Raw genomic sequence first — 13,115 nt, 5'->3', positions numbered from 1 at the left:
TTCCTTCCTTCCTTCCTTCCTTCCTTCCTTCCTTCCTTCCTTCCTTCTTTTCTTCTTTCCTTCCTTGTACTGTCAGGGGTGCAACCATCTTCCCAGGGCCCCAGGTTTAAAACCTAGGGGTCATCCTTGACTCCTCATTATCTCTCACTCCCTCATATCTAATCAGTGGCTAATTCCTACTGTTTCCACCTTCATAATATCCTTCATATACTGCTTCTTATCTCCTCTGACACTCCTACCACCTTGACATAAACTCTCATCACCTTATACCTGGTCTATTGCAATAGCCTGTAGGTGGGTCTGCCTGCCACAAGTCTCTCCACACTCCAGGGCATCCTCTACTCATTACTATCATCATAAAATTGGACTTTCTAAAACACCTTTGTCCATTTGACCCCCCCCCCCATTCAATAAACTCCAATGGTTCCCTGTTACCTCCAGGATCAAATGTAAAATCGTGTTTTGCTATTTTAAAGGCTTTTATAATTTGGCCTCTTTTGACATTTCCAGTCTTTTTACACCTTACACTTTACCACATACTCTGATCCAGTGACACTGGAGCTCATGCTGTTCCTTAACACTCCATCTCTCTATTTTAGGTATTTTCACCAGTTCTCTCTGATTCCCAGAACTCTATCAGGGGACTTCCTGGCTTTCTTGGATTCTCCAAGTCTCTGATAAAGTCCCATCTGTTGCAAGAAGCCTTTCTCATTTTTCTGTGAGAAATAATCCATTTGGACCCCTACTCTATTCCAATCAGTATTAATCAGTTTGATAGTCTACATAAACCATATAGGGTTCTGTAGGTTCTTATAGGGGACCTCAAACTTTAATGTAATGTTAACTATTTGTCTACCAAGTTATGAGGCTCACTTGCACAACCACAAGAATACTGAGAAAGATATCTCCATCCTATTCTGCTCTAATTCCATGAGTAAGCCCAGCATGGGTGGGATACCTTGATGCTTTAGAAAGCACCCCAATTTATTTTTGAGCCTTCTCTCTTGTCTGATGTGAGCAGGTGACCATCTGAGGGCCATCTTATGACCACTTAGTGGAGATGCCCCAAGTTCCTGACCCCCCTGCTGATGTGTCAGTTTTGGCCCTTAAGAGCAAGGTCTATCATTGAGATTCTGTATTTTACCATGCCTTTTTTGCATATCTGGGTACCAAATGCTATAAAAAAGGTCCTGGAAGAAGAGGATACCTCAGATCAGGGGGAAAATCTGAGGTCTATTTCATTAAAGGAGACCATGGGACCCTTTAAGAAAATGTCATTGTCTCAGAGCTCTGCTTCAGTGGCTTTTAATTGGAGGCTGGGCAATTATAATCCCCACATCTCCTTTATCTTAGTACCTTCCTTCTGGGATAATTTCCCATCTATCCTGTATATATCTTGTTTGTACATAGTTACTTGCATATTGTCTCCCCCATTAGGCTGTGAGGTCTCTGAGAGCAAAGATTTTGTTTTTGCCTCTCCCTGTACTTCCAGTGATTAACAGAGTGCTTAGCATCTAGTAGGTGCTTAATAAATGCTACCTAACTTGACTTGAAATTAAACTTTGAAATATTTCTTTGCAGCTTGCAATTGTCATTTATACTTGGTCCTCTGGGACCAAGTAGAAAACATCTAATCTTTCTTCTATAGGAGTGTCATTCAAATATAGATAAAGACATTTCAATATTCCCCCTAAGATTTTTCCAAGTACTCCCCACCACCCTCCCCTAGCTTCTTTGATTGATCCTCATTTTTGTTGTTAGGCATGGTTGTTAGGCCCTTCACCATCCTGGTTACCTTCTTGTGAACACTGTCTTGTTTGTCAATGTGCTTCCTAAAAGGTACTGCCCAGAGCAGGGCACAATGTTTCAGTCTATTTCACATATTTAACAATATTTCAGTTCCCTCTTGGAACCTCTTGCTTCCTTTTTCTGGTAATCATGGGCTGTGCTTCCTCACAATCTCTCTCAATGATTTCATTCTAGCAAATCCAGATGAATGCAAGCAATTTCTGTTTTGCCTCTGGGATTTCTTGGACTTCAACTGGCATTTACTGTATCTGTCTTTTTCTCTTGAAGATGATCTTCCAGTTTGGGAATCCTTTTCCATAGGATTATTCCTACATACATTTCCAGTCAGGATAGTTGAAAGGGGAGAGACTGTCCCAACTCATTTGGAAATGTTACATAAAAGGAAGACCCAGTTGAGGGTAGGTTGTGATGGATAGAATAGAGAAATCACAAGAATACTATTTCCCACTGCCTTCCCTATCTGTCTCAGCCCATCACCTCTGATGTAGAAGACAGGACTATGGGGAAATGAGGAGATGAGTTAGATCATTCAGGCAATGTACATGTAAGATCAGCAAAAATTCTGCTGCTTAGATTGCTTAGAGTCTTTAGAAAAGCATCCTGATGGTGACAGACACTTCATTTTACTTTTTAAAAATTAAGAAACATATATTTTTCTATCCCTCCCAGCTCCTTTTCTTAAAAAAGAAAAAAAAATCCCAACAAGACACAGTCAAGCAAAAGAAAATTCTAGCATTGGGAAAAATGTATGCTGCATTCTGCATTCTGAGTCCACACTATTAGAACCTAAAGTCCTGTAGGGAAGAGTATTTTTTACCTTTCTTTGTATGCCTTGTGTTTAGCTCAAAGCCTGGAACAGGGATCATTACTGGAAGTGTGGATCATTACTGGTCCTCTGGAACTATGGTTAGTTATTGCATGGATCAGAGGTCTTAAATTTCTCAATGTTGTTGTGTAAATTATTCTTCTGGCAAAGAGAATTAAGTATCTCCACTTTCTCTCTGTTGTCATTTCTCATTGTCGCATCTGCCCTCAATCAATAGCTTTATCCCTTCTTTGATTTTATCCCTTTCTTTTATTTCTTCTTTCCCCTATAGGGCTGAAATACAGTGTTTTTCCCTTTGGACTTCATTACTAGCTTCATTTTTCTCTGTACTTAAGACTGAAGAAACAATTCTTAGAGAACCATGTTATGCTTTTGTATCACCTTGGTTTCCTAGGAATTTCCTCTCCTTGGTTCTGACCTCTGCATATGTATTTCATAGATCTGAATTGGTTGGTACATGCCTGTGTATCCATGTCACACTGTTATGATACCTCCCCATTTTTTTCTTGCCAGAATTGTTTTTGTTTGCATTTTTATAATTTCATACTTTCCATCCTTCCTGGTCTGACTTTTCTAATGGAATTATAGTCCTCATGATTCTATCTATATGAACCCCTTGAAACCTGATTTCCTAAAATCTAGGGTCTATAGCAGACAATTCCTGCTCTTCCCCACAATGGTATCCAACAAGCTGTTCCTGCTTTTAATGAGAATCCACTCCAGAGTAGAATTTCCTCTTTTAAGTTCCTCAGTGCTTTGAAGGACAAAATTATCATTAAATCTTGAGACTGCCTCCTTCAAAATAGGAATACTGAGCTCTTGGTTAGATATGTTGTGTACCTAATGAGAGATGGTAATATATACATATATATGTGCACATATATAGCTATGTCTGCATACATATATGTTATGCATGTATTTGCACATATGTATTTCCTGAAATTTTATCAACTGGATTTTAATGAACAAAATATATGTACATGTGTATATGTTGATAATTTTCTTCTAAAATGAAATGTTGTGCATGTCTGTGTGTTTGTGTATGCATGTGTACACAAAACCAGTCACCTAACAGATTCTTGGCTTGCATTCATTGTCATTTCATCCTTCAAAAGGAGGAAGCAGGAAGGCAAATGGTAGGATTGGAATGGAATCTATCAGGGAAAATTTGCCTGCTGAAATAGAAATGACGGCAACCTTGGTGCAAAGTGATCAATCTATTTTAAAATTCCCAATAGAGGAGAAGAAAGCTGGGTGTTCTCTGACATATGACCTGTACTTTAGAAAGTAGATTTCCAATAGTTGACAGAAGGTACAGATATGATCCTAGGGTCTAAGTTTTAATAAAGCAAGTCTTCCCAAAAGAAATGGAAAGTTCCTTCATACTGAAATTCTGAAGGCATAAACAGATACAACTCTAGTGAAGAAGAGAATGGAGTGTGACCAAAGAGACTGATAAAATTGTATAGGGAAGTTATTCACCAGTTTAGATTTAGAAAAGACATGGAAACAAGGGCAGGTAATGCAAGATGAATACAGAAGCATGAGACAGTCCTATAAAGGTAAAATTTCCAATGTTTTGAGGCTAGTAGGAAGGTTAAGGACAACAAAAGGTGGAGTTTAAAAAGCCTTAGCAGGGAAGAGGAAGTTTGAGGAAAGAATAGGACCACTGATACAGATGGATGGCATAGTAATGATGGTTGAATGAGAAAAGGCAAGACCTGCCCAGTTTTTGTTTTGTTTCTGTATTTTTTCCTTTCGAAGAGTTCATTAGCTAGGCAGCATAGTGAATAGAGTACTGGACCTGGATTCAGAAAGAACTGAATTCAAATCCAGTCTTGGACACTTAATAAGTGTATGGCACTGGGCAAGTCCCTTAACCCATTTGCCTTAATTTTCTGCACTATAAAATGGGGACTATAATAACATCTACCTTCCAGGGTTGCTGTAAGGATCAAATGAGATATCTGTAATGTGCTTTGCAAACTTTCAAGTGCCCTATAAATGCTTATATTATTAGGGGAAAGGGAACAAATTAAGCCCCTGCTAGATGCCAGACATTATGTTAAGTGCTATTATCTTAGACTATTATGATTATGATTTCCAATTTACAGTTGAGGCTGACAGAGGTTAATTGACTTAACCAGTGTCACACAACAAGTGACTGAGGGTGGGTTTGAACTTGGGTCTCTCCTGACTCCAAGACCACTGTGCCATCTAGCTTCCTTTTATTATTATTATTATTATTATTATTATTACAACTAGTGGATGTGATGACTGAGCTCAGATTTACTACATTTTAAAAACTGTGTGGTGAAGCAGAGGTAGCCTACAATTTGACATCACTACATCTTGGTTTCCAAATTCACCCTTAGTATTCTGAAGTGGAATCTCAGAATTCAAGTTATAACCGAAGGGCAGTTTAAGCAGCCACTGATAGACCTTCCCACCACAGCCTTTACCAAGTACAATGACACCTGAACACCCAGGAATAGAATTAAATCTTTCTACAAGATGCCAGATGCTTGTTAATTAACTAGGGGAATCTCTGTCTTTTGGAAATGCAGAGAATGTCACAACATCCTTCTCACATTAAAAAGACTCCGCCAAAACATTTTTTTGTTCTATGAACAATCCAAACACAAAACGTCAACCAATCTGATTAAGTATATTGGTCTAGTAACTGCACTTCCTTGTCTTTATAAGCTGAGAGGACAAGCTGAGGTTTTCAATTCTCAATGCTGAATCAAGCCTCAGCTCTTAGCAGCAGCACTAGTGCTGACCATGGTGCTGATCATTCCTATAACTATAACAATAGCTTCTCTCTCTCTTTCTCCCCCTCATTTTTTTTCCTCCTTGGGAAAAAGATTGCAATTTGGATTTCTTACATAGTCTAGACTTGTAATTTCATTGTTATCAGTTGAGAACTATCCCTCTACCAATGCAAGCTCTCATGGTGGTAACCGTCCTATAAATTAATTTTAGAGACCAGAGAGGAAGGTAAGTGTTTGGGAAGGATGGAACTGAGAGGCTAAAATGTTTTGCTCAGGGCTATGTCAATGTGAATTGTAAATGAAAACAGTCAACACAACAGATAGAGATCCTTAATCAGGGCAGGTGAGTTGAAGCTCAACCCAACAAATGCTGGAGTACCTTAGAATAACTAGACTACTAACTGGTGGAAGGGGTTAGGCATCTCACTGTCTCACAAGATAAGTTGTTTTAAATAACAAGCAAAAGTCCATAAAGAAAGCTAGGGAATCTCTAGAGGGGAGAAGTTACAGGAATGGGGAACCTGTGGCCCTGAGGTCACATGTGACCCTCTAGCTCCTCAAATGCAGCCCTTTGATGTAATCCAAGTGTTACAAAACAAATCCTTTGAATAAGGGGATTGATGCAAATTCATAAATACATATCAAATGTAGCTATGCATTTGATTACCTACAATGCATGCAGAAAAACCCAATTTGGGGAATGTATGTGTGATAATGATATTATAGTGGGCCTCTCTATGTCACAAGTTCACAGTTTTTGCTATTACTATGAAGGTGCCTATTTAGGGAATGTTCCCTGTATTGTTTTGTGGTCTGCATCCTGCTGGAGCATCCTGGTGGTGCTATTTTCTGATTGGCTGAGTATTGTGGTCCTTTTTGAGACTAGGTGGATGTGGTTTTGTTTAAGTGCATGGATATACCTGCTGTTTCTATGGGAATTATGACAAATGGGTCTGGGGGTTGTGGCTAGCTATAGGTAGTGGCAGGGATCCCATCACATGGACAAACCTGCTGTTTCTGTGAGACATATAAGTTCATAGATATGCCTATTGTTCTAGCAAGTAGTGAGGCATATATGAGGAAGTTAGGATATTGACTTGGATGGGGGTGGGGCACTGGCTAGGTAGGGGAAGTGTCTATATTGAGTCTGGGAGCCTGTGATGTGGGTAAAGCAAGATTGTGTGGTGAAATCAGGATATACCTGCTGTTCAGTGGGGCCCATAAGGAATTTAGGATACTGGGAGTGGGGGCAACTTTATTAGGATTCCATCATTGTTGCTTGTCACTATATGGCACAAGCCTAGGTTAAGTGTCTTGCCTTCTGGGGATGTCTCTTCATCTTTGCAAACAGGGTCCCCCATGCTTCCAGGTTCACAGAATGACAGCAATGTAAAGATCACCCTTTTCTAGTGTTATCTTGATTCAAAGCTCTGGCTGTTTCACTAGAGATCAGTTAGTATAGGAGTTCAATTCTCACAGAACTTAGAGCTAGGAGGATTCTTATGTATAATCTAATTACATTTCCCTATATTACAGACATATTCCAGAAAAGTTGTAAGTCTCAGAGGTGGTTGACAACAGCATGTTGATTTTGCATATGGGACAGGAAAACAACACTAAAGTTAGCTGTCTCCCACACCCTCCTGAGGATGCCAAGCTGCCATGAAACCTGATAAGAGATTGGACTGGGTGACCTTGAAAGTGTGCATCTTTACCTCTCTTTGTCACTGAGGACTTCTATGAAAGTCCCTCCCCTCCTCAGCACTCTATCAGCTGTGAGGGTGATAAGTTTCCCAGCACAGATAATTGGGTAGAAAAAGGAAAGGAATGAGAGCGGCAGAAATGTTTCTCTAGGCTGGAGTGGCTAATAGTCATATGGAAGGAGGACAGTGTGTCTGATTACTCTCACTTAAAAACTCACATGTATTAATGAACATCATAGTAACCTATATGTTACTTATCTCAATCATTGGGTCCAGGGAGAAAAAAATTAAAGGAGCAAATTAATCTGAGGGATGGGAGTAGTAATTGCTACAATTACTGTTATGAGTATTATTTATTCTTCCTTTAGACACTGACCTCAGGAAACCACACACTTCACATAGGCAAACCTGCTTTCCTGTAGAAAAAATAAAAAGCTAAAAAATGGCTAGTCATTGTAGGTGGTGCAGGAATCAAATTAGGGGGCAAGGGACTGGGGCAGGGAGATAGAGGCCAGGGCATTGGGGGTGGCAGGGGAGGGGCATGGGGGGTTGGGGGATTGAGCAACTAACTTTTTGCATGCCATCTACCAGCCAAGGTGGAGGATTGCAGTCTGCTGAAAGGTTGAGAGTGCTGTTCAATCCCTACAGAGAGAGAGCAGTTTAAATATATTTACAACTACTGCTTTCTGAGGGCTGCTGGGGCAGGGGGCGGGGGGGAGGGGATGCAGTGGATAGAGTGCTAGACCTGGAGTCAGGAAGACCTGTGTTCAAATTTGACCTTAGATAATCACTAGCTCAGTGACCCTGGGCGAGTCACTTAACCCTCTTTGCCTCAGTTTCCTCATCTGTAAAAGGGGCTACAGAAGGAAATGACAAACCACTCCAGTAATTTTGCAAAGATAACTCCAAATGGGGTCACAAAGAGTCAGACATGACTGAAAAATGACTAAACAACAACAACAATGGCACTCTGAGTTCCTGCAAATCCCTTCACTGGATTTTAACCTTTGTGACAACTGCCACCTTGTATATGTAAAAGAGGCAGCATGAATTGAGCCAATAAACAAAAGTGGACAATTTAATACATATTTATTATGTCCTATGGAAGGCACTAGATGAGGCACTGTCATCATAGAGGAAAAGAAATATTGGGGTTTGAGGCATCTCTCTTTGGAGGGAGGAGGGCAGAAATTTGAAGATATTAGCATATGTAACATTTACTGTTTTAGTGGTCTGAACATATCATCAAAAATGAGACCTTAAAGCTACCTTTGAGATCATCTCAACCAGCCTCCTGATTTGACAGTTGAGGCTCTGAAGATCAGAGAGGGTAATCCAGAGTCACACAGCTAAGAAGTCATAGTGCTGAAATGTAATAGAGTTTTTTTATTACAAATTCAGTGTTTTGTGCAGAGATTGCTAATGAATTGCATTTACTCTAGCCTGACCTCTCCTCCTTCTCTGTTCTACCTTAACCCCAGTTTCAGTCAAGATTTTTTTTAAACTATCAGAGATTACTTTTTATGTCATGATTATTGAGCAGACAGACCTCTTAGTATGACTTAGGAAGCAGCAAAAGTTTTCAGCATTTCCCATTCCCCTTTCTTTCACTGGCTTGTCAGTCTGTTTGCAACCTCCATGGTGAACATCTCTTCCTGGATTTAAGGCACTGGGTTCAGAAGGTGAAAATAAATCTGTGTCTCATGGGAGTAGAGAGACATTCACCAGCCACCCTTAAGATATTTGCACAAGATTTGGATTGTAAATTAATTTACTGTTACCCAGAAAAGCATAAAGCTCTAAAAGGCAGGGAAATGGAGCTAGGAGGAGTTTATGGGGAGAGTATGGGGATTAATTGGAGGCAAGTGAGGGAAAGCTCTGGGAGTCAAGCCAAAGTAGTTTCTCATTCTGGCTGTACAGAAATTCCTTCTGACCCCCAACCCCTAGCAGTGTATATATGTGAAGGTGAAGACAGATTACTCAGTCAAAGACTCTCCTTAGTGACTCAGAGGGAGGGGATATCTTCTGGTCAGAACTCCAGGGACAGCCCCTGATTTTGAAGTCTTACTAAAGAGGGATAGATAGATTTAATACCCTCTGGATAAGCACTCCCAAGGAGTTCTTGGGAGTAGGGGAGGAAAAAAGGAGAAGGGTCCAAAATGTTCTCAATACCTCTTTGTCCAAACACACACACAAATATATGCTCCTTTCACTGGCAGCTTCTTGTTCATATTTTTAATCTTTCCTACCCTATACTCCTAGACAGATTCTACTGAAGATGTTATCAATGGGAAAAGGAAAGGAAAGATGTGACCCTCCTTGATCTGTAAGCATGTTGCCCACATTCTGATTTCTTCCCCCCTTGAACCCACAGCCTGATTTCTTTTACAGTTCTCCTTTCCCCAACTACTCTGTTCAATCCAGAGTTGCTCAGTTTTTTGAAGAACCTTTTCCTTCTGGCTCTCATAATCTCTTGCCTTCCCATTGTGCCCCCACCTCCAGGCCTATGTGGATATGAGGCCTTGGAGCTCACCTGACTTACACAGTCAAAGCCCGTGACCAGGTTGGCCAGCACCTGCATCACACTGGGGCTATTGTTGCACTTGACAGCAAAGAAGGGAGTCACGTGAGGCAGGGCCTGCAGGAATGTCTGGTGCTGCTCAGCCAGAACCCCCAGGTCACTCACCATGAAGGCATCTCATCCTGTGGGTGAAAGGGCAGGGTAGGGTGATCTCTGGTGGGTTAAGGAAGAACTTTCTTGACCCTGGTTATCCTGTCATCTTCTGCCTTCTGCTTACTCCAAATCTCAACTAGTTCAAGTTGTCCCTTGGAGTTGTGGGGAAGGATCCCCTGGCAATCAAACATGGTATTGTTGACAGAGACCTGGCCTGGGAATCCGGAAGCCTCCATTAAAATTGAGGTTCTGACACTTTCTAACTACATTACCTTCATTAATTCACTTAATTTCTCAAAGTCTCAGTTTCCTCATCTTGCAAAATAGTATGCCTTGTACTACCAAAGTGGCAGACTTTGGACTTATGCCCATTACATTTCATCCCATTTGATTCATCCCAATATCCTACTTTATAAATATCTTTTTGAATCCTGTATCTGTCTTCCAGTGTTTTTAGCTTTCTGCCATCTGCAAATCTGTTATGCCTGCATCCAATCATTTAGAAAAATGTTCTACAGCACAGGGACAATTCCATATCTCTAGAGCACTGAGCTGAAGACCTTCCAATTAAACGCCCCTTTGACTCTGTTAGTGACTATTCTTTGTCCAGCCATTCAACCATTTTTTAATCCATATAATCGTACAATCATCTATTTTGCACCTATCATTTTTTTCCACAAAAAATATCATGAGATTTTTGTCAAATGCTTTACTAAAATCTAGGTAAGCTATATCTTCATAATTTCCCTGGTTTACTAATCTACTACCTATCAAAAAAGGAATATGAAGTTAGTATGGCAAGCCCAAGACCATTCTCCTCCAGAGAGAGTACAGATGTGAAATGAATGGATTAGCTCTGACTTCAAACCTTCATATATTATCATCATTCCATCTACTTAGAGCAGGAGTCCTATTAATCCCTCAATCCTTTAATACCTCTTTTTCCTCCAATCTATCTTTAAAAACATCCCAAAATAACTGTCACTCTTTCCTCCCCAGTCTCAACTCATTCTGAGTTTTATCAGAATTCCTGACACATTCTTACAGGACCAAGTCTTACCCCTATATTCATCTGCTATTACTTGCCCTTTCTTCCAGTTAGTTAGTGCAGAGAATAAAGCTCTGGACCTGAACCCAACTTCAAATCCAGTCTCAGACACTTGTTAACTGTGAAGTCCTGAGTAAGTCACTTTAATCTCTGTCTGCCTATAATGCCAATGAAATATGCACAATGCCCATGGCAGCCATGAATATGCTTGTGTAGTTCTGAATCACAAAATGTAATAGACTCTCTGCATGGAAGACAGAACCAAAACATTTATTCACACACCAGAAAGTAAAATCCCAATACCAGAAAGTCAAATCTATCATAGAGACCAAGAAGTTGATACACATAACCAATGTAATGAGCACTGACATCCCTAAGCCCTCCCTCCATCGTAGTCATCAGACCTTCAAAACAAAATGGCCTCTCTTAAGCAAAAGTGCCCCTCTCTCACTCACACTACCTGCTCTGCGTCTGCTCTGGCTGTTTCCAGCCCTGCTCTTATTCTCTTCTGCTCTTTCCTGTTCCACCCTTTCAGTAAGCTCCTCCCACCATGGGCTCCAAGTGATTACATTTGGCCTATTAAGGGCAGGGAAGGTCTTCAAATTACCATTACCATTGCACTGCCTCAATATCCTCATCTTGCAAAAGAAGGTAAATCATAGCACCTACCGAATATGGTTGTTGTGAGGATAACATGAGATAGTGTTTGTAAAGTTCTTTGCAAATATTAAGGTGTTCTATAAGGGCTATTGTTGCTGTTATTGTTATCTTGGGTTTATATTTAAAAGTCTATTTTAGTTGTTGAGTTCCCTGAGAATCTTCATTGTTCTCCCCACATACATACCTTGGACCTGGAGGGTCTTCAATCCTGGAGAGCTTGGGGGCCTCCTTTAGCCCTAGGAGTTCAACCCCTGGGAATTTTATTGTTCTCCCCTGAGCCTCTGAGGACTTTGTATTCTCTAACCATCTCTTGAGAACCCTTGGGACTTCATCTTCTAAGAGCTCTAAGGTTACCCCATCAATATCTGGGAACTCAGATCTCCCTATACCCACACAAGCCTCATTATCCAATGCTGCCCTCACCTCTTGGCCAATATCCCTCTGGGGCAGCACTGATCCCTTTGGATGAAGAAATGGGTAAACTGCTGGGGAAGGAGAAATATGTCCAAATGTGAGGATTTATTTTTCTTGACTACACATGTTTGTAATGGGAGTTTTGTTTTTCTTTCTTTCTCAGTGTGGGGGATAGGGGAGATGGAAAGAAAGAAGATGGATTTTCATTTGAAAGTAAAAGAAAATAGAATTTCTTAGCTGGAAGGGATCTTTAAAAAAGGAAGTTGGAGTTGGGAAAGACAAACAGTGTTACAACTGAAAGTGCCCTTAGAAGACTGAATATGAGAACCTGGGGGATTTTGGAACAGAGAATGTCTGTGCTTGGAAGGATTCTAGAAAGTAGAATATGAAGGGTCTTAAAGGGGGAAAAAAACCCTTGGAATATAGACTGTCAGAGCTGGAAGGTACTTTTCAACATAGAATATTAGAGATGGGAGGGATCTTAAAACTTTTTTTGCTTTTTGGAGGTGGAAGGCAGGGTAATTGGGTTTGAACTCAGGTCCTCCTGACTGCAGGGCTGGTTCTCTCTTCACTGTGCCACCTAGCTGCCCTCAGAAGGGTAATTGGGATTAAGTGACTTGCCCCAGGTTATACAGCTAGTAAGTGTTAAGTGTCCAAGGCCAGATTTGGGTACCCTCTTCACTGCACCACCTAGCTGCCCCAATCTTAAAATGTAAGACTATTAATACTAAGAAGGATATTATAATATAGAATGTCAGCAGGAAGGATTCACAGGATTTCATGAACCCATTTGCTTCCTGACTTTGGAAACTAAGCCTCTACATGGAGAAGACATTTGTCAAGGTTACATAGAAGTTATTGGGAGAGTTGGGATGAGCCCAGGCAGTCAGGCTCTCATCTTTATTCTCAACTGTCACATGGCCATTGGATTCAATCCTTCCAGAACTAAGTCCCTCCTTCCCTGACTTCCCAACAGCCTCAGAACCAGTGCATCAACTTCTCTTACCAAGTCTGATAGTTCCTGGATTTTTTCCTGGACAAGTTTCCAAGCAGAGGCTCCTGTCCCTGGGCAGATCACCTGTCCTTGTAGTTCCTCAGAGCTTCCAGTCTCCTTAGGAGTCTGCATGTTGTGTTCTGGTCCCTCAGAGAGGATTTGAACACAGGTTCTGGAAAGAGATGGCCATAAAATGTCTGCCCTCTGACTCAT

General features: G+C 40.8%; 1 protein-coding gene across 1 annotated transcript in view; it reads right to left on the bottom strand.

Annotated features, from left to right (window-relative positions):
- LOC138146173 (antizyme inhibitor 2-like) overlaps positions 1–13,115 on the bottom strand; it is a 38,610-nt gene extending 25,495 nt beyond the window's left edge. The window contains 3 exon segments of the mRNA XM_069067875.1: positions 9,646–9,809; positions 9,876–9,885; positions 12,915–13,115. Of these exon segments, the coding sequence (XP_068923976.1) occupies positions 9,646–9,809; positions 9,876–9,885; positions 12,915–13,115 (375 nt within the window).

This window comes from Petaurus breviceps, unplaced genomic scaffold (genome assembly GCF_028583685.1).
Source record: "Petaurus breviceps papuanus isolate PSGF00001 unplaced genomic scaffold, PetGlider_PUasm1.0 90760, whole genome shotgun sequence".
In the NCBI taxonomy this organism is placed as follows: domain Eukaryota; kingdom Metazoa; phylum Chordata; class Mammalia; order Diprotodontia; family Petauridae; genus Petaurus; species Petaurus breviceps.
The sequence above is the reverse complement of the archived record's forward strand: the minus strand, read 5'-3'. Positions and strand labels throughout refer to the sequence as shown.